Below are 22,565 nucleotides of genomic sequence, written 5' to 3'. Positions count from 1 at the left end.
CACAACCCCGCCATGGACTGGACCCACCTTCCGATCACCGGGTGGAATCCTCACTGTCATTCACACTGTCTGCTTTCCGCCATGCCACCCTCCAGCAAAGCTCAATCACCTGTCACACCAGTCGATGTCTCCCAAGTGCCGGAAGAATATCATGACCTTTCTTTCCCCAGTTTTCAGTAAGGATCTTGCCATTTCTCTAACCCCACACCGCCCTTATGACTGCGCGATCGATCTTCTGCCAGGAGCCCCTCTCCCTTCCAGCCGTCTCTTCAACCTTTCCTACCCTGAGAAAAAGGCGATGGAAGATTATATCCGTGACACCCTGTCTTCTGGACTCAGTCGGCCTTCTTCGTCTCCTGTGGAGCTGGGGTTTTCTTCGTTAAAAAAAAGACACCACTCTCCGCCCCTGCATCGACGACCAAGGACTCAATGACATCACTGTTAAAACAAATCTCCACTACCCCTCATTGACCCTTCTTTTGAACCCCTCTGTGACGCCCAGATATTTACCAAATTGTACCTACGCAATGTCTATCTTATCGGTATCAGAGAAGGGGACGAATGGAAAACCGATTTCAATACGCCCCTCGGACACTTTGAATACCTGGTCATGCTATTCGGATTAACCAACGACCCCACAGTCTTCCAAACTCTCATTAATGACGTCCTCCGCGACATGCTGAACCAGTTTGTTTTTGTCTACTTAGACGATATTTTCATTTTCTCCCGCTAATATTATATTATATGGCGCCTACCCGTGTGGACGCCTCGGTTACGTGCTCGGTAGTATTGTTTTTTGCTTTTGTGTTTTTCGTTCGTCTTTGGAGACATTACACGACTCACTTACACAAGGGGAGACTTGCTAAACATCAAGGAGGCTACTCTGGACTTTCTTTCACCAACTTTCCCAAATCCGCTCAGTTTTTTCCCTGAGTTACTCAGCGACCGCAGTCTTTGGCGCATGGAGGCGGAGGCGACGCCATAGAGGGAAGCGAGCCGGCATCCAGGCGAAGCTCCGCAAGAGAGGATACATATTGGCGTTTCCGTCGATCCACCTCCCGAATCTACGCTCCCTACCCAACAAAATGGACGAACTTCATCTTCTGATAAAGACAGTAAAGACATGACCGCCATGTGCTTTACGGAGATTTGGCTTTGTGAGGCTGTACCTGATGGCGCCATCATGCTTCTCGGCTTCCATCTTCACCAGGCAGACAGCAACATGGAATAGTCGGGGAAAATAAAAGGCGGCGGGATATGCTTCTATATAAAAAAAAAATGGTGTACGGACGTCACGGAGCTCAGCACACACTGCAGCCTGCACTTAAAGTCGCTGTTTTTGAACTGTAAGCCATTCTACTCGCCTTGTGAGTTCGCATCATTCATTCTCGCTGGTGTCTACATTCCGCCTCAAGCTAACACGAACGCTGCACTGCTAATCCTCGCCAAACAAGTAAACGAAATTGAAAAAAAAACACCCGGACTCACCCCTAATTATTGTCTGGGACTTTAACAAAGCTAAACTCAACCATGAACTTTCTAAATACAAGCACCACATCGACTGTCCTATCAGGGAAAATAACATTTTAGACCACTGCTATACTACGTTAAATAACGCATACCGTGCCAAACCTCGTGCAGCACTGGGCTCATCTGATCACTGCTTAATTCACTCAATAACGACATACAGGCAAGAACTTAAATGCGCGAAGCCTACAGTGAAAAAGTGGACCAATGAAGCAAAGATAGGACTTCAAAGTTGTTTAGACTGCACAGACTGGAGTGTCTTTAAAAAAATCAGCTGGCAGCCTGGATGAATATATGAACACTGTCACATCCTATATCAGTTTCTGTGAAGAGGTGTGTGTACCAACAAAGTCATTTCGCACATTCAACAACAACAAGCCGTGGTTCACTGCCAAACTTAAGCAACTTCGCCAAGCTAAGGAGGACGCATATCAAAGCGGGGACAGGGCCCTGTATAATCGAGCTAGAAACCAGCTAACTAAAGAAATTAACATTGCAAATAGGAACTATGCAGCAAAGTTGGAAAAACAGTTTAGCGCTAACGACTCTATATCAGTCTGGCGTGCATTTCAATCGCTGATGATCCCCTGAAGATTAGAAAAATAGCGCACTAGCCAACGACTTGAATACCTTCTACTGCAGATTTGAAAAGGACACTTTCACACCCCACTCCAACCCGGCCGCACCACTGACCACAATCACACCTCTGACTTCTGCGTTAACCATCCACGAACAGGATGTGAGACGGATCTTCAAACAACAAAAGATTAACAAAGCGGCAGGCCCAGACCATGTGTCCCCATCCTGCCTCAAAGTCTGCGCGGACCAGCTCGCTCCAGTCTTCACACAGATCTTCAATAGATCTCTGGAACTGTGCGAAGTACCATCCTGTTTCAAATGCTCCACCGTCATTCCAGTCCCAAAGAAACCTACAATCTCGGGTCTAAATGAGTAGAGGCCTGTCGCCTTGACATCTGTGGTCATGAAGTCCTTCGGACGTCTTGTGCTGGACCACCTCAAGAGCGTCACAGGTCCCCTGCTGGACCCCCTGCAGTTTGCCTACCGAGCAAACAGGTCTGCGGGTGATGCAGTCAACCTGGGACTGCACTTCATCCTAGAACACCTCGACAGTGCAGGGACCTACGCGAGGATCCTGTTCGTGGACTTCAGCTCAGCGTTCAACACCATCATCCCTGAACTCCTTTCCTCCAAGCTTCTCCAGCTCAGCGTCTCGCCCGCCATCTGCCAGTGGATTTATAGCTTCCTGACGGCCAGGACACAGCAGGTGAGGCTGGGGGATACCACCTCATCTATACGCATCACCAGCACCGGGGCGCCCCAAGGTTGTGTCCTCTCGCCGCTGCTCTTCTCTCTCTACACGAATGACTGCACCTCAACACACCCGGCTGTCAAACTCCTGAAGTTTGCAGATGACACCACTGTCATCGGCCTCATCAAGGATGGTGACGAGTCTGCATATCAACAGGAAGTGGAGCAGCTGGAGCTGTGGTGCGGCCGACACAACCTGGAGCTTAGCACGCTCAAGACTGTAGAGATGATCGTGGACTTCAGGAGGCATCCTTCGCCACAGCTGCCCCTCGCGCTGTCCAGCTGCCTTGTGACAACCGTCGAGACCTTCAAATTCCTGGGAATTACAGTCTCTCAGGACCTGAAGTGGGCGATCAACATCAACTCCGTCCTCAAAAAGGCCCAGCAGACGATGTACTTCCTGCGGCTTCTGAGAAAGCACAGCCTGCCACAGGAGCTGCTGAGGCAGTTCTACACAGTGGTCATCGAATTAGTCCTGTGTTCTTCCATCACAGTCTGGTTTGGTGCTGCTACAAAAACGGACAAACTCCGACTGCAACGGACAATAAAAACGGCTGAAAAGATTGTCGGTACCCCTCTACCCACCCTTGAGGACTTGCACGCTGCCAGAACTAAGACAAGAGCGTGCAAAATCCTTTCAGACCCTCCACATCCCGGTCACCGGCTCTTCCAGCTCCTTCCCTCAGGTAGGCGCTACCGATCAATGCAAACTAGAACTAGCAGACATTCCAACAGCTTCTTCCCTTTTCCAATCAACTTCTTAAACAGCTAACCTACAATTCCATTGCAACATGCTACCAATTTTTTTGTCTTGAGTTTGTTGTAATATTTCTGTCGGGCCAATTATACATTACTCGTGCACTCGTAGTCTCGCCACGCTGCACCATTTGCATATCTGTTGTTGACTAATACTGGCCACTTATGCCAGAGTAGCATCTGCACCATTTGCACACTGAATGAGGAGTATCTGCAACAATTGCACAATCAACATTGTCCCATATTATCACACAACTAGTCAATTTAAACTGCATACATTCCTTGAAGTCTCGGCGCCCTTTGCACGATGGTCATTGCACTGGGCTATTGCTATATTTGGCATTCAAACTGCTCAAAGTGCTAGAGGACTGTGCATCTTTTTGCACCATTGTCAAAAAAAAAAAAAAAAGAAAAAAAAAAAGAAAAACAAAACAAAAAAAATTGTACCGGCTTTACCAGATAACTAGCAACCCTTTATTGCTCAGTGACTGTTTTTGTCAATGTCTTTATGTCTCAAAAGTGTTCTCTGTCAATTGACTGTCTGTTGTCGTACTAGAGCAGCTCCAACTACCGGAGACAAATTCCTTGTGTGTTTTTTTGGACATACTTGGCAAATAAAGATGATTCTGATTCTGAACACCACAGTCCTTTTCCGCCAAGTCCTCCAGCGCCTCCTTGAGAACCGCCTGTATGTCAAACCAGAAAAGTGCGAATTCCACCTGTCCTCCGTACACTTCCTGGGCTATATCATTGCCAAAGGTCAATTAAAACCAGACCCAGCCAAAATCCAAGCAGTCGTCAACTGGCCCACTCCCACCACCCGCAAAGAACTACAACGCTTTCTGGGATTCACCAACTTCTATCACCGTTTCATTCGCAATTACAGTCGAGTGGCGACTCCTCTCACTGCTCTCAGCTCCCATTTACATTATCATTTGGACCAATCACAAAAACCTTGCTTACCTCAGTTCCGCCAGACGTCTCAATCCCCAATAAATTGGAGCCGCTCTAGTACGACAACAGACTGTCAAGTGACGGAGAATACTTTTGAGACATAAAGACATAGAAACAAAACAAAAAAAAGTCAGTGAGCAGTAAAAGGTTGCCAGGAATGTGGTAATGCTGGCACACTTTTTTTTTTTTTTGACAATTGTGCAAAAAGATGCAGAGTTGTCTAACAATTAGAGCAGTTTGAAACGACTAATAGAACAATACTCCAGTGCAATGAATTTTTTTGCATACATTTTTTTTTACAAGATTATAGATCTTAAATTATATAATTATTTTTCCATCGCCCATTGTCAAATTAATTAAGATGTTACAACAATATGTTTTGTCAAATTAATAACTTTCGGATTGTCAACCTTAAGATAGGCTATATTCTGGCCACTCATTGTTTATATACACTACCAGATAGACAAAAGTAAAATAATCCCTCTATATTTAAAAAACAAACAAACAAATTGGAGTGTACTGAAACTGTATAAGTCACCCTGTTTGTATGCAAATGGCCTTTTCATGTGTTAATTGGAATTTTACACGTTAATGTGAATAATTTCATCCAATAGCCCCATAAAGGTGCTGTAAAATCGTGATTTATCGGGCAAAGTTGTCTCCCCTGGTTACCATGGCGACCGGACTGCGCTCACGAGGACCACAGCTCACGCGCTGGTAAATCTTGAAGTGCAGAAGGGAAGAAAACAAATACAGGAGGCGTTTGACTGTACTTTTTAATGTCTTTGTTTGTCTATGTGCTAACATTTACAGCTTTTGTTGCTCAACGTCCATGTTGGGTTGTCCTGGCAACGGCGAGCGCGGCGCTATTGAATTACCGCAAGTGGGGGTCCACGTCGTGTTTTCCCTGGGCGGCCTGGTGCAACACATGAACTCACACTGGCCGCGTCTAACCGTGATTATAGTTGTAGTCAAAGAATACATGGAATTCTGGGTTTCTGCAAATGTTGGTGGGTCTGCTATTGGACACGAAAGCTTGAGCTGCATCCAGGAAGAAATACAGGTAGGTGGTATAAAAATTCCCATAATCTCAAGGGTACGTAAATTACACATAGCTTGATCCATTAGTCTAAATGTCCAAACTTTGCCACAGGGGCAAAATGGAAAGCTTGAAAGGGGGACGGTTCTCCTTCTTTATGAAACATGCTAGACAAATTAAATATGCTGTTGATCAACACAGTATATAAGCAATTATACATACAGTATTTCAAGAAAAAAAAAACCTTTCTATATCTCTATCGGTGACATGAAAAAAAGTTAATACTAGTGTGATATTTAAATTGAAAAATTTGCATAATATCTTGTAACATTAAACTTATACATTTTTATTTTTAATTTTAAAAATAGTGTACGTTCTTTTCACATTTAAATTTTTTGATGCAGGCCAAGTTTAATTTTATGACTGCAGCTACACTGAACTGCAAGTCACCATTAATTACGCGACCAAACTGGTGAAAAATAACAATGTAGAAACAAACAAAATACAATGAAACTGACACATAGATGCACGCAGTTACAGTACCTGCAACATAGCTTCAGCTGCACAACAAAAGTGTCTTTCCGTCTGCAAAATGTCACTTTAAAGGCGACACAAGTCACAGTTTGGGCTCATAACGGTTAACGAAAGTTGTTATGAGCACGATACACAGTAAAACACAAAACACAAACAGAACATGAACACCAAATTAGCAACTATTACATACCATCAAAGAAATACAACTCATCATAGTGCATGTGAAGCAGGCTCACTGGAAATTCCCGCCCGAGCGGAGTTCCATCCATCCATCCATTTTCTGAGCCGCTTCTCCTCACTAGGGTCGCGGGCGTGCTGGAGCCTATCCCAGCTGTCATCGGGCAGGAGGCGGGGTACACCCTGAACTGGTTGCCAGCCAATCGCAGGGCACATCGAAACAAACAACCATTCGCACTCACAGTCATGCCTACGGGCAATTTAGAGTCTCCAATTCATGCATGTTTTTGGGATGTGGGAGGAAACCGGAGTGCCCGGAGAAAACCCACACAGGCACGGGGAGAACATGCAAACTCCACACAGGTGGGGACGGGGATTGAACCCCGCACCTCAGAACTGTGAGGCTGACGCTCTAACCAGTCGGCCACCGTGCCGCCCCCGAGCGGAGTTCATCATCCTTTTTGCAGAGCTCAAATTTGCAATAGCCTAAAGGTCTTGTCATGCATTTCTTTCAAGTATCTTCACATTCACACAGCTACACATGGCTCTTACACAGAAGGTATTTACTGTATTTACCGTTACTGGTATCGGTATTGGTGGATCCCTATAAAAAAATATTTTAATATTTTTAATATTTTAATATTGCGAATTTGCTCACTCAGTGCTCATAGCTATTTCATAAATATCAAGGCAGTTAAAAAAAATAATGAACCAACACAATTATTTTTTTGTGTGGTATTATGAGTGACATTTACCCTTCTAAAACAAACATGTTTTCCACAAATAATATCTATGACATTTAAAACTCATGTTTTGTGTTGCCAGGTGACTTATGTGCTGGTGTCCAAGTGAAAGGATATAATCAGTGATCATGACTGCCCTGGTGAGACCTAGCATCAAGGTTTCATTTCTGTGTGAGGATGCAGACAAGTGGCTGGAGGCCGGGGAGCTGGTGCGGGCTACCTCCTTCTACATGTCTGCCTTCAGTACTCACGCTGCAATAACCATGTCCCACATGCGCAAAATGGAGATGTCCAACCTCCAGGGGGTCATCTCGATTCTAGAAAGTTGGCTTGACAATCACCAGGAGATACAGCCTGCCGAAGGACTCAGTAAAGGTTTGGTAGCTATCTTTCTGTCCACCCTCTGCCCTAATAATCTCTCGGCCACCGTTTTCAAAATGGAGTCCCTCCTTCTGAGTGGCGGGCATGATAGCCAGGAGATTTTTGCTCGATGTACTGCTCTGCTTGAGGGTAAACAAAAGCCCAAAGCAGATGGCATATGTTGTGTGGCGCTGGAGATAACTCGTGCCTTGGCCTGCTTATTGTCCGAGCCCAACCGAGCAAAGGGTCTGAAGCTTTACCTCAACTCATACAAGAGCAACAAATGTGAAACTGTCAAACTGGTCAAGAGCAGACAACCTTCTCAAATACCACAAATAGTAAATGCCTTCACAGAGCAAATGCATCACTGGCATCCCTCCTTGATGCTGGACAGCAAGTCTGAAGTGACCAAAAAGGAGAATGAACAGCTGAATGTTGAAACTGCTCCTCTACTGGTGGAGTTCCTGTTAGAGCTCTCACCAGGTGATAGACAAGTGCTGGAGCTCCAGGCGGCACATTTGTTTTTCACTGGCCGCTTCAGCGACAGTGCAGATGTGTATTCTGCTATCTTGCAGATGGTCGACGACACACCTGAGAGACGAGCAAGGATCTTCACCGGCCGAGCAGCTGCCTTCCTCTCGGCGGGTGGGCGGGTTGCCGAGGCATGCGGGGATCTGGGCCAAGCCTTCGACGCGCACCCTGCTTGTGCCCGAATTAACTTCCAAAGGCTCTTCACTGATCTCGGTATGGGCGAAGCTGCTCTCAACCATCTTCGTCAGCAGGCTGAAAAGGGGCTGTCTGCTTTCTGGGAGGTGGTCCTCATCCGAACGGACCTGAGGTCCCCAGAGGGAGTGGAACTTCTGGACCCTGCAATCACGCAGTTACGGACCCTTTGCCATTTGGAGCCTGACGGTGGAGGACGAGAGCTGCGGGTGCGACTGGCCGAATGTCTTCTTCTCAGGGGGGCGCACAAGGAGGCCCTCTCTATCTGTAGCAAGCTGGCAGCTGCCAAAGCTCACCATAGCTATCAAACCACCGTGCAAGTTCTCTGTGGATATGCGCGACTTCTTACAAATGACCACAAGGGGGCTCTAGAGGACTTCCAGGCTGTGATCGAACACAACGCCCCCCACCCACCCAGCTGTGTGCGGGCACTCTGTGGCAGGGGGGTTCTGCGCATGACGTGGGGGTTCAACTACCTCACAGCACTCGACTATGTGACAGCCAGCAGGTTGCGCCCACAGGAAACTGTGTTGACCGTTCGCTGTCTGGTGCCGTGGAACCTCCGGGGTCTGCTTTTGACTGTTTTACTGGAGCAGGGCCGGGTCATGCTGGAGGGGGCCGGAGGCCGCCATTCGGCCTCATGTGAAAACTCCCAGCAAACCCAGCAGGAGGGTCAGCTGCATGCCACATCGAAGCCAGACGAGCACAGAGCTGGGTATTACTGGTCTCATGTAATGTACATACAAAAGCTCCATTCTCTATCAGTTTAAGGATAAATGTCTATTAATGGCATACACTCTGTATATAAGTAGAAGTACTCATTTACTTAAGTAAAAGTAAAAAAGGACAGACTGAAATGCAAAATAGTTAAACATTTTTTTTACCGTCAATTATATACACAACCAGTTTTGATACCTTAACATGGAAAAAAAAATTCTCTGCACCCAAAATAGTTTCCCTCATTTTGCATAGCGCTCATTCGGAGAAGAAAAAATAACAAATTACGCTAGCAAGCTAGCTAGTGCTGGCTATGCTCAAGCATTTATGCTATCAAAACAACATGCCCATAGCTTTGCAAACATTGTGAATTAACAAAATGTCACATTAGTTAATAATAACTGAAAAATATACTTTACCTGCAGCTTATCTGTTTTTTTCCCATTAGACAGAAATTTTTATTGCCCAGAAGCTTTAGGATCAGAAGTCTTTAGGCTGTCAAGGCACAACAATATTCACCACAAATCATTCTTGGAGCCGACAACATTTCTCTTATGTAAGGCCATGGATGAGGAATATTTTGCTTCTCCAAATTAGTTGCGTCAATGTTGTTCATGTTCCCTGATTCAAGTTCCTCCGTGTTACTGCTTACCCTTTTCCGCCTTATACAGTAAATCCTCACAATCCATCAGTCAATCAATCAAGATTTCAACCGTGGCTGACTTGACCTCTTTCTGTTCATGTCTTTCTTCCATCATATCCTCACCCAAGGAGGCTGAAAAAGTAACAAGCCTGTTTTGATAAAGGAGTCGAAAGTACAGAAATCGGCTTTGAAATGCAGGGAGTAAAATTTAAGAAATCAGAATTAATACTCAAGTAAAGTATAGATACCTGAAAAATCTGCTCAAGTACAATAACAAGTTTGTACTTTATTATATCGCACCACTGTAAATGTTATCCTGTCATATTTTTTTACTGTGCACTATGGAAATCTATTTGAGCATTTATTTCTCATATTTGTCTTGCTAGCACACTTTGTCCTCACTAATAAGACAATCCAGTGCTCTTGTACAACAGCTGTGTCTTACTGGAACCATGTGCAGAAATGTCATGAAGTCGTGGAAGGCAGTCGTGGAAAGGAAGTAACTAGTGCGCTGAATTGCATTACTAATAAGAACAAAGAGCATACAAGAACCTTAATCTGGATATCAAGGCTATTGAATAAATGCTCAAACAACTTTCCATATTGCATTTTATCCCCAATATAACATCAGGTCTCCTGCTGGTGTTCACTCCCTTGCTGTGCTGCTCATGGAGCTCCAAGCAGGCGCTGATGGGCCTCAGATTTTAGCAGCAGATGCCTTGTACCAGCTGGGACGAGTGGAGGAGGCGTATCGCTTGCTGTTGCTTTCCATCGGGCCTACAAGTCCTCGGGCAGCCATCCTGGCCCGACTCACCTTGCTGCAGCTGCACAGGGGATTTCTTTATGACACCAATCAGGTATAGAGGAACCTCTTGTCTTTTCCCTTGACAATTTTTATTTCCTTTTATAATTTGTTGGTCAATATTGAATTTCATCTACCCATCCATGTACTACTCATTAGTGACACATGGGGCAGCAGTTCAACAATGCATTAACAAAGCTTTCAATGCTATTATACATTGGGGACGGAAAGTTTTCAGACCCCCTTAAATTTTTCACTCTTTGTTATATTGCCGCCATTTGTTAAAATCATTTAAGTTCATGTTTTTCCTCATTAATGTACACGCAGCACCCTATATTGACAGGAGAAACCATAATTGTTGAAATTTTTGCTGATTTATTAAAAAAGAAAAACTGAAATATCACACAACCATAAGTATTCAGACCCTTTGCTGTGACACTCATATACTTATTTGGGTGGTGTCCATTTCCTCTGATCATCCTTAAAATGGTTGTACACCTTCATTGGGTTCCCGCTGTCTTTGATTATACTGATTGGACTTCATTAGGAAAGCCACACCCCTGTCTGTATAAGACCTTACAGCTCACAGTGCATGTCAGAGCAAATGATAATCATGAGGTCAAAGGAAGTGCCTGAAGAGCTCAAAGACAGAATTGTGGCAAGGCACAGATCTGGCCAAGGTTGCAAAAAAAATTCTGCTGCACTTAAGGTCTGTAAGAGCACAGTGGCCTCCATAATCCTGAAATGGAAGACGTTTGGGACGATCAGGACCCTTCCTATAGCTGGCTGTCCGGCCAAACTGAGCAATTGGGGGAGAAGAGCCTTGGTGAGAGAGGTAAAGAAGAACCCAAAGAGGCTGTGGCTGAGCTCCAGAGATGCAGTCGGGAGATGGGATAAAGTTCTAGAAAGTCAACCATCACTGCAGCCCTCCACCAGTCGGGGCTTTATGGCAGAGTGGCCCAAATGAAGCCTCTCCTCAGTGCAAGACACATGAAAGCCTGCATGGAGTTTGCTAAAAAAAAAAACACCTGATGGACTCCAAGATGGCGAGAAATATGATTCTCTGGTCTGATGAGACCAAGATAGAAATGGTTGGCCTTATTCTAAGTGGCATGTGTGGAGAAAACCAGGCACTGCTCATCACCTGTCCAATACCGTCCCAACAGTGAAGCATGGTGGTGGTAGCATCATGCTGTGAGGGTGTTTTTCAGCTTTAGGGACAGGGAGACTGGTTGCAACCGAAGAAAAGATGAATGCGGCCAAGTACAGGGATATCCTGGATGAAAACTTTTTCCAGAGTGCTCAGAACCTCAGACTGGGCCGAAGGTTCACCTTCAAAAAAGACAATGACCCTAAACACACAGCTAAAATACCGAAGGAGTGGCTTAGAACAACTCCGTGACTGTTTTTGAATGGCCCAGCCAGAGCCCTGACTTAAACCCAATTGAGCATCTCTGGAAAGACCTGAAAATGGCTGCCCACCAACGTTCACCATCCAACCTGACACAACTGGAGAGGATCTGCAAGGAGGAATGGCAGATGATCCCCAAATCCAGGTGTGAAAAACATCATTCCCAAAAAGACTCATGGCTGTATTAACTCAAAAGGGTGCTTCTACGAAATACCGAAGGCTCTGAATATTTATGGCTGTGTGATATTTCAGTTTTTCTGTTTTAATAAATCTGCAGAAAATGCAACAATTCCGTTTGTTTTCTGTCAATATGGGGTGCTGTGTGTACATTCATGTGGAAAAAAATTACTTAAATGGTTTTAGCAAATGGCTGCAATATAAAAAATGAGTGAAAATTTTAAGGGGGTCTGAAAACTTTCCGTACCCACTGTAAGTTGGGGTCTGGTAATTGTTACAAACGACACGGTTGTTCTAATATGACCCCTATTAATTGCTTACTATTAATTGTCAGCCTTTGTCACAGGAATAAAGCAGAAAATCAATAAAACAACTATTTTGTAACAGGATTAATAAACAGGCCACCTACTACAAAACTTGGTGGGGTCAAATACACGAACACCTGCATTCTCACGGTTCACTATTGACAAATTCACATATTTTTGTTTTATTCCTGTGGAACCTATCCCCAGCTATTCACTGAAAAACTCACCTATTCAAGGTTTTTGTGGTCTTTCATAAGATGCCACAAGATAGCCCCAAAGCCCTGTCTGAATGGGAAATTACTCCAGCGATCCTGAGAAACAAGCTTTGTATGTTGGGGAGGAGCTAAGTTTATCTTGGCTTGTTAGTGGAATTTACATAGCGTTGTTGCCGCATGTGCATGTAAAAACATAATTCCGGTGCATTGTTTTGATATCAAATAATCTGTAAGCCATTTATTTTTAAGCGTTATGTTGCAAAATGAGTTTGAAATAATATGAAACTGTTTTGGGAGCAGTGTTTGTTGCATACTTACGGTTTAAGTGATTAATATTGGCAATTATAAAACATTTTAAGGGCGGCATCAACTACTCATGATTTTTTATGTGTGGCACTGCTTGCTTCTGTGGAATAAAGATTTTGGGTGAACTGTTGTTCTTCATAGGGAATTAGTTCCTGCCAAAGCAAGTTTATTGATTAATCTGTATTCTCATATGCAGTCATGTTTACAATGCTTACATTTTCTCATAATTTCCAGTGAAAGAATCAGATTGTAGTTCCCTTTCTTCCTCGCTTACAGCTGCTAAAAAAGCTCATTCAATGTGGCGACACCAGTTGCTTGCGCCCCCTGTTGGCGGTGGCAAAGCAGAAGGACCGAACACTGTTGCAGGCACGCTGCCACGCCGCTGCCAAACGCATCCTGGATGGCACGACGAAGGATAGCGCCATCAGGGAGGCTGTGGCGTACCTCTCCATCGCCATCATCATCGCTGGTTTAAAAATAAAAAAAACATTCAAAAAAAAAAAAAGTTCTGGTATATGTTGGTGGTGTGAGAACAAACCAAGTAATTCTAACGTTCCCAGGTGGCGATGCAACAGACTTCTTGTTGGCGAGAGGGAGGTGTTATGCTCTGCTCGGCCAAAGAAAGACAGCTATCTTTGATTTCAGTGCCATTCTCAAGGAACACCCCAAACATGTTCAAGCCCTCTGTGGAAGAGGCTTCACATACCTCCTGCTCAACCAGCAAAAGGTACAACTCAGACATACAGATATACACAATGGGGCACACGTCTTTTCTTTTCCACAATAACCTGTGATGGGCCCATAAAACCATGCTTGGATGCTTGCATGCATTTTTCACTATTGGTTTAATTTACAGGTGTCCCAATTATTTTTTCTCTCCAAATGTATAGGTAAATCTCAATGAATTAAAATATAATTGAAAAGGTTGTTTATTTCATAGTTCAATAAATAAATTTAAACTTGACTGTTATACAGATTCATTAAACACACAGCATATGAACTTCTCAGGTGTCCAATTTCTACCTAAATTCTATGGATCCATTTTCTATACCGCTTATGCTCTTTAGGGGTGCGCTGGTGCCTATCCCAGCTGACTTTGGGTGAGAGGTGGGGTACATCCTGCACTGATCAGCTGAATTGGAATGGGGAAGGAAGACAGAGTAGCTGGAGAAAGCCCACGCAAGCACTGGGAGAACATACAAACTCCACACAGGAAGGCAACTGTACTGCCGCCTACCAAATTTCTAGATTTAAAAGTAATTTTGATCGTTTTTTTAAAAATGTAATTTTCTATACTATATATACTAGTGGTTAGCATGACCTCATAGTTTTGAGGTTTGGTTTTCGAATTTGGGGTCCTTTGTGTGTGGAGTTTGTCTCTGGGTTTCTCCCACATTCCATGAAGACTAAATGTCCATAGGTAGGAATGCGAATGGCTGTTTGTGTATATATGCCCTGTGATTAGTTGATGCTCAGTCCTGGTGTACCCCACCTCTCTCCCAAAATCAGCTGGGATAGAATTCAGCTCATGCGTAACCCAAATGAGGAAAATCGGTGTACTTCTGGATTGACTCCAGTTTCTCGAGACATATATAAATATACATATATGACTATCACTTTTTTAATTGCAGTATTGAAATGAATTCACTTTTCCCAATAGTCTTATTTATTTAGATGCCCCTGTATTTTAGAGATTAATTTTGCCCCCTAAAATGTTGATTCCATCCCAGCAAAATAAGCTTCAGCCTTTCCTTCACCTGCAGGAATGCACGCATGACATCCTGGCGGCACTACAGATAAACATTGATGAGGTCACCAAAGACCTTGCGTCACTCAAGGACAGGGCACGCAAACTGGTCTGTGATTGGCTGCATCAGTTCTGCAGGAGCAGCCTGTCAGACTTCCTGGTCACCAATGCTGTCCCCTGCCATGAGGAGCAGCTCAGGGAGGCTTCCATAATCTGTGCTGCTCTGATAAGGACTGACTGCGCAGCCGCCAGATGGCATCTTCTCTGTGTTGACATACTTTTAGCCAAAGGTGTGACTCAGACAATCTTTGCGTACTGAATACACAGCGTGGCTTTCCTTGAAATGTTCTGTCTCAGTTTTCACTGATATTTGTATTCCTGCTGTTATGGTCCATCTGGTTAGGTGAAGTGGAGGCGGCAGGTGCCCACTTGAACCAGGTGTTGAGCCAGGAGCCAATAGATGCTGCAGCTCAGGCCAGGGCAGGTGCGATAGAGGCTTGGCAGCACAACTATTGCAGTGCAGCTCGCAAACTCTGCAAGCTCGCTGAGAAAGAGCCGTCGTGTCTGGACCTTTTGTTGGCTCTAATCCCACTCAATCAGAGGAAACAGGTAGCAAAGGTGTGCAATTTCTAGTGAGCCATAATTAGCAAATTCCTTTTATGATTTTTGATAGCACTGTCAATTTTTCCAAGCCTTGGAAATTGATTGAAAAAGATTTAAAAGACAATTCTCTGGGTCAAAATGTTAAACTGATGCTCCTTGTTGGGAAGTCTCCACACAGGCGGGGCCAGGATTTCTATTTAACCCAAAAGAATGTATGCAGCTGCACTTTGGTTGCCTGTTTTGGTTACTGCTTCTCGCTCCGGAAAAGTTTTTGTTTTTAGTTTAAATTGGGTTACTTTAACCAGGATCCCTCGTCGAACATCCATACAGCTCCTTGTGCGGCAATCAGACGTCTCCTTCCGCTGAGATTATCGGCCGGACATAGCCTCCCCAGTCCTTTGTCCACACATTGGATAATCCCATCCCTGTGGAGCTCAAGGGCCCTGCTGTAGTCCTCAAGAGCAAGCTATATGCATGGCTATATGCAGTCGTGATCCATGATCAACTGCAGGAACTACATTATTGTACTGTACACCCTACTCTCGCTCTTGTACAGTGGAGACACTTTTTTGCCCGCTCTGCTTTCTTCGCTTTTGGTTAAATTTTTTCTTGCTGATAAACTTGTTTTTCTTTAAAAATGAAAAAATTAGAAGTAGCGACTCCTGGATATTTTTAAACCTGTGGTACTGTACTTTTTTGTAGATACAGTCAGTTGCTGCAATATTCCAATATTTTCTGATCTCACCATTACGTGAGCGTGGCCTGCTAATTAGCACAAGCCTGCTATTAGCAACAAGACCAGCAATCAAGATGCCTCCCTTTTCCACTGAGGGCTATCTCGGACTGCTGCAGAGGATGTCAATCCTGGAAACGTAAATCCACCGTCTTGAAGTGTATGTGGATGTAAATGGACAGTCGGGGAATTAAACCCCTCTACCGATGTCTCAAAATGGTGAGCAGAAGTGTGCTAACAGGTAGCTACTTATCTCAATATAGAGGACGGATGTGGACTGTGGAAATGATAATGGACCAGCCAGCAGTTCTCCCTGGAATTTACTGGGAGCAAAGCCCTAAAATATGGAACAACATCTAAAAGGGAGGACACAACACCAGCAGATTATGGAGGAATCCGGCTCTCCTGCGTTGCGGGCTGCTTCAACGCTGAGTGAGCGGCCGTGGACCGTCGCAACAGTGAAGGGCAAGAAAATAGAACGCAAGTCAATGCAAAACATTGACATCAGACTTGCAAATGGATGTGAGCCACTTTTACAAGACCCTGGCCAAGAATGCTCATCCCCCACCACCCCTGAAAGGTATGAAACTAAATCATATAAGAAAAAAATGGCACCCCAAACATTAATAGTTGGTGATGGAGCTGTCAAGGATGTGAAACGTTTTAGCAGTGAGAAGAACACCAAAGTACTGTGTTTTACCAATGACATGGTGTCTGATATCTCTAAAAAAAATCCTGGAGATCACGAATCAGCACCCAACTGTATGTATTTGCAAACAAGTAATGTTTATCAGTTCGAACATTAACTATCACGAATCAGCACCCAACTGTGAAATCGGTAACCCTAACCCTAAACCCTAACCCTTTTACCTGTAAATCAGAATCATCTTTATTTGTAAATACAGCATGGTGGCAGTTACAGCTCTTGTCAGAATAAAATTAGTATGATATTTAAGATTCGTTCTGATTTGAGTCAGAAAATTCTCATTCGATGATCGCGTTTCCACGCCTATTTGATTCCCAATTCGAGTCACCACCCATTTGTGAACGTGCACTCCCAACTCCAAGGTAACTGATGGGTAGTATGGATTGTAGTTTTTCTCGTAATGGCTGCACTTCATCACCAAGCTGTTGAATTACACATCAATTAGTGTAATAGATCTAAGCATGTGGCACATGCAGCGGACACATCATCAGACACAAATATTCCCACTGCATCCACATCACCACCAAGCAATTAGTCTACAGTGACCAACAAACTCAATGTTTGACATTTGATGATCAAATCAAATGATTTCCACAAAATCTTGTAGAGGGGTGATGCCATTACTCATTACATTTCAGTGAGGATATGGATAAAGTTGCGAACCACCCTACCTCCATCCATCCATTTTCTGAGCCGCTTCTCCTCACTAGGGTCGCGGGCGTGCTGGAGCCTATCCCAGCTGTCATCGGGCAGGAGGCGGGGTACACCCTGAACCGGTTGCCAGCCAATCGCAGGGCACATAGGAACAAACAACCATTCGCACTCACAGTCATGCCTACGGGCAATCTAGAGTCTCCAATTCATGCATGTTTTTGGGATGTGGGAGGAAACCGGAGTACCCGGAGAAAACCCACGCAGGCACGGGGAGAACATGCAAACTCCACACAGGCGGGGCCGGGGATTGAACCCGGGTCCTCAGAACTGTGAGGCTGACGCTCTAACCAGTCGGCCACCGTGCCGCCACCACCCTACCTCAATATTAGAATTGCACCATTGTTTCTTCATTCTCCCTGAACGAGGAAACCTGCTAACAGGCACAAATATGGCAATTAATATTCTGTTTGACCTTGGCGGAGGTCTGTGCTCTAATTATATATGGTGAATGTAAAAACACCATCTGTCCATTATTCAAATACACCAACTCGATGGAACATTATAATAATAATAATAATAATAAAATAATAATGTTATTAATTAATAATAATCATAATGTTCATATTAATATACTAATAACAGTAATAAAAGTATTATTATATTAAAAGTTGAAGCGAGGCAACTGTTCCTGGTTGTTGAGACGTTTCATCTTTAATCAAATTTCAGTTCTAAATCGTTGTTGCCAGGTGTGGGTGGTAGTACGAGCAGCAGACAAACACAGACTCCAGTCATTCGACCGTTATGCATAACCACTGAACATTCACCTGCCTGGTGACAAAATGGGTTGCGAGGCGACACTTTACCTATAGAGTGAGACAATATTTGGGGGATAGATGTCAGGTTAATATTGTAAGTTGATAAGTGATGGTGCAAACCTCCTCCTCTATTTAGAGAGGGCGGAAAGGCCACTAGCCAGGGAACAAACCACAAAAAAGAATAGGGGAACTCTGCACAAGATTTGAAACTGATGAAGCCTTTTCACATTAATGGTCCACAACCAAGAAGAGTCCAAGAGTTGCTTTGGTTCAACTTTCCAATATTATGTATTTAGCAGTGGTGGGCAACTATACAGCATCATAATGAGAGCTGTTCCTAACAATTGTGTTACCTCAATTATGACATGGACACTCCAAAAATATTATTCATGATGCAGAGCAATTCCACAATCAAAATAATTCATGTATTGTAAAACCCTGTTTATTGCTGGGGACGTGTTCTCGACTTAACCACAATGAGTGAAAATCCATGGTATAGAGAGACTATTAAAAAAAATTAAATTTCCACGCACTTTGAACACGCACACAAAACAATTGTAAGCGTAAAAGTTATATAAAAAAATACTGTACGTATTTTAGTGTCTTGTGTTGCAAACCCCAGAAAACGTAAATAATAATCGAATACCGTATAATGATTTGCAACTCCTTTTCAACCTATATTCAGTTGAATACACTACAAAGACAAGATAGTTAATGTTCGAACTGATAAACATTACTTGTTTGCAAATATTCTATTCTATTCCTAAGGTTCATAATATCATCAAAGCATTTAGAGAATCTGTACAAATCTCTGCATGTAACCGGCAAGGCTGAAAACCAACACTGAATGCCCGTGACCTTCAATCCCTCAGGCAGCACTGCATTAAAAACCAGAATCATTGTGTAAAGGATATTGCCACGTGGGCTTAGGAACACTTCATAAATCCATAGTCAGTTAACACAGTTCATTGCTACATCTAAAATGCAAGTTAAAACAACCATGCAAAGCGAAAGCTAAATATAAACAACACCCAGAAACACCGCCGGCTTCTCTGGGCTATAGCTCATCTGAGCTGGAGTGACACAAAGTGGGAAAAGTTGACTGTGGTCTGACGAGTCCACATTTCAAAATGTTTTGGGAAATCATGGATGTCGTGTCATCCAGGCCAAAGAGGAAAAGGATTGTTGTCAGTGCAAAGTTCGAAAGCCAGCAACTGTGATGGTATGGTGATGTGCCATTGCCGATGGCATGGGTAACTTGCACATCTGTGAACATGCCATAAATGCTGAAAGGGAGATACAGGTTTTGGAGCAACATATCCTGCCATCCAAGCAACATTTTTTTTAAGGAACGTCCCTGCTTATTTCAGCAAGACAATTCCAAGCCACTTTCTGCACGTGTTACAACAGCGTGGCTTCATCGTAAAAGAGTGCGAGTACTAGACTGGCCTTCCAGCAGTCCAGACTTGTCTCTCATTGAAAATGTGTGGCACATTATCATGTGCAAAATATGGCAACAGAGACCCCAGACTGTTGAGCAACTGAAGTTGCACATCAAGCAAAAATGGGAAAGCATTCCACCTACAAAACTTCAACAATTTGTTTCCTCAGTTCCCAAACGTGGCGGCATGGTGGACGACTGGTTAGCACATCTGCGCTTGAGTATAAAGGCAAACTGCACGCAGGATAGCCGCAGTGACGTCTGTTCTCTTTGCTGTCAATGAACGAATGAAAAGTGGATCAGTGACTGTGGCTCGCCATGCATATAAGCCCATAAGAAAAAAATCACTGCAAACCTCAGATTTCAAAATCATAGAAGAAATGCCCGGGATATGGCAAGGATTTTCATGATCGACAAGTAGATACAGTCACTGATGGTGTAGCGGTGCACTCCCCTGACTTTGGTGCGGGCACCGTGGGTTCAGTTCCCAGTCAGTGACGGTGTGCAAATGGTTGTCCGTGTCTATGTGTGCCCTGCGACTGGCTGGCGAAAAGTTCAGGGTGTAGGTTTTGCCTGAAGTCAGCTGGGATAGGCTCCAGCGCCTCGTGACCCAAACCAGGATAAGTGGTGTTGAAAATGGATGGATGGACAAGTAGATACAGTACATTCCACATAGGAATCAGCGATGTACCCTGGCCGCAATATGTGAACCATGATTTAGCAGGGTAATACTGTAATACCTACTGTCAATCAAAACTGAACTTTATTTTATTTGTAATTGGTCATGATGTTGTGCATGGCTGATGCATCTTACTCCTATGCAGGCAGCAGCACAGGATGCCAGCAGCAGGTCTTCAGATGGATGCTGGGATCAGGCCCTCTCTCTCCTGACTGTGGCAGTACGAGCAGCAGACAAACACAGACTCCAGTATCTTCGCCAGCGGGCAGCTTGCCTCGCTCGACTTGGCTTACACGAGCGGAGCATAGCCGACCTTGATCGAGTCATTCAGAAACACGGCTCTTCTGATGCCAGCTGGTCTGACAGTCCCCAAGTATGGGCAGAAGACCTGTGTTGTCGCGGACGCAGCCTGGTGCTGTGTTCCAGAGAAGGAAATGCTCTTGAGGACTACAGCAGGGCCCTTGAGCTCCACAGGGAGGGGACTATCCGATGTGTAGACGAAGGTCCCGGGAGGCTACGTCTGGCCAAGTGCTTTTTGAGGGGCGCACTGCAGCAGTATAGCGAACAGCAGCTCAGCAAAGCTTGGGCCTTGATTGAATGTGGCCTTGTTGTGGACGGCGACAATGCAGAACTGCGCCGACTAAGGGCAAAGGTCAAACGAGAAATGGCCAGCCCCTGTAATGTCAACTAGTGAGTCCACAAAGCAATTGGTGACCCAGTCCACTATCTTTTAGGACAGTGGTTTTCAAACTGGGGACTTCCAGCTGAACTTTGGGGTACACTAAATAATGTGCAGTAAATTAGACTTTTTTGTTTCATATATTTTTTCCCAAGTCCATACCTACAAATAGTTTGGGGAACAGTGTGCCAATAAACAAACATACTAAACCAATTACTTTTCCCTACCTTGGCTTTGGGAGAATTAAAAGCTCTGATATGATAGTGACATATCACATATACATTTATCTGAAATCCTCGCATGCATGCAGCATTTGTTGTACATGTGAGTCAAGGTGACCGCGGCAAAATATTGGCAGCTCGGGTCAAACGTTTCCAATATGGCTAAATCACTTTTTTTGGAACGTATAGATGGACATCATGTTCAGCGTGAATGACTCAGTGATTGCCTTCCTCCAGGCTCTTGTCATGTTGAACAAAATGTGAAAATGATTACATTCTTAACGGGATTTGAACTGACTTGTCGCTTTAAAAAAAAAAAAATTTGCTCCAGTGGTCAGAAAAGTCGCTAAATATAGCAACCAAATCACTAAGTTGGCAAGACTGACTGCTTTTGTGAACTAGCTTCTGTTGGCAGAATGTAAGCAGTGCACGTTAGCCAGCAACGATGAATAAATATTCAATTTAATTCAACTAAATTTGTATATTTTCCTTTCTTTTGAACAGGTAATTAATATTTAGTTTGAAAAGAAATAGCCCCCATGGTATTTAGGGGGGCGGCACGGTGGCCGACTGGTTAGAGCGTCAGCCTCACAGTTCTGAGGACCTGGGTTCAATCCCCGGCCCCGCCTGTGTGGAGTTTGCATGTTCTCCCCGTGCCTGCGTGGGTTTTCTCCGGGCACTCCGGTTTCCTCCCACATCCCAAAAACATGCATGAATTGGAGACTCTAAATTGCCCGTAGGCATGACTGTGACTGCGAATGGTTGTTTGTTCCTATGTGCCCTGCGATTGGCTGGCAACCAGTTCAGGGTGTACCCCGCCTCCTGCCCGATGACAGCTGGGATAGGCTCCAGCACGCCCGCGACCCTAGTGAGGAGAAGCGGCTCAGAAAATGGATGGATGGATGGATGGATGGTATTTAGGGGTGCACATGGTAGTTATCCATCCATTCATCCATTTGCTTTACTGCTTCTCCTCACTAGGGTCGCGGGCTGCTGAAACCTATCCCATCTATCTTCTGGCGAGAGGCGGGGCCCATTTAAAGATTTCAAGAGCTTCCTCATGTTTTGCAGTCCATGCCATCCTTGGGGCCACTTGACACCTACAGTTCAGTGCGTTTGGCTGGCAAAAACTTGTGCTGTGATGCATACTCATGTTTAGTACACTTCCCCTCCTATCACACGCTTGGAAGAAGTGGTCATACGAGTCATACAGTTATGGTAATGCAACTGTTCCTTGCAATGTTCCACTATGTTTACCTCACAGTCAAAAAAGTCCGTGATGTATTCGGTCACGTGCCGGCACAACATATGTGGCCTATTAATGTGATTAGTGTGAACTAATGCGAAAAATCAATTATCCAAACGAATGACAACAAATGTGTAAAATTTGATATGGTGTGAATCTTTGTTATTTGCGGGGGGTATGTACCAAGGCAATAGTGCTTTTAAACTGTTGCTGCCAAACAAATCAAGAAGGCATTTCTGGGCACATGCGCATACAAATTCATAATGCCATTGAAATGATTATTGCTATAAAGCCTTACGTCCTAAAAACTGGGAAGAATTCAA

At 44.3% G+C, this 22,565-nt stretch overlaps 1 protein-coding gene across 1 annotated transcript; it reads left to right on the top strand.

The window, feature by feature from the left end:
- Window positions 1–7,917: 7,917 nt before the first annotated feature.
- Window positions 7,918–21,816, top strand: ttc34 (tetratricopeptide repeat domain 34). Its single transcript, XM_061782931.1, has 7 exons — window positions 7,918–8,857; window positions 10,134–10,359; window positions 12,995–13,187; window positions 13,279–13,445; window positions 14,482–14,755; window positions 14,869–15,083; window positions 20,242–21,816. The coding sequence occupies exons 1-7, from the start codon at window positions 7,995–7,997 to the stop codon at window positions 20,785–20,787; spliced, it is 2,484 nt and encodes an 827-aa protein (XP_061638915.1). The 5' UTR covers window positions 7,918–7,994; the 3' UTR covers window positions 20,788–21,816.
- Window positions 21,817–22,565: the final 749 nt, after the last annotated feature.

This window comes from Phyllopteryx taeniolatus, chromosome 1, assembly GCF_024500385.1.
Source record: "Phyllopteryx taeniolatus isolate TA_2022b chromosome 1, UOR_Ptae_1.2, whole genome shotgun sequence".
NCBI lineage: Eukaryota > Metazoa > Chordata > Actinopteri > Syngnathiformes > Syngnathidae > Phyllopteryx > Phyllopteryx taeniolatus.
Note: the sequence above shows the minus strand (reverse complement) of the source record. Positions and strands in the feature narration are given on the sequence as shown.

Coding starts and splice junctions, on each gene's coding strand:
- ttc34 (XM_061782931.1), top strand. CDS start 7,995: ATGGTCGACGACACACCTGAGAGACGAGCAAGGATCTTCACCGGCCGA. Junction 13,188..13,278: donor CATCGCCATCATCATCGCTG/GTTTAAAAATAA, acceptor TAACGTTCCCAG/GTGGCGATGCAACAGACTTC. Junction 14,756..14,868: donor TGACATACTTTTAGCCAAAG/GTGTGACTCAGA, acceptor CCATCTGGTTAG/GTGAAGTGGAGGCGGCAGGT.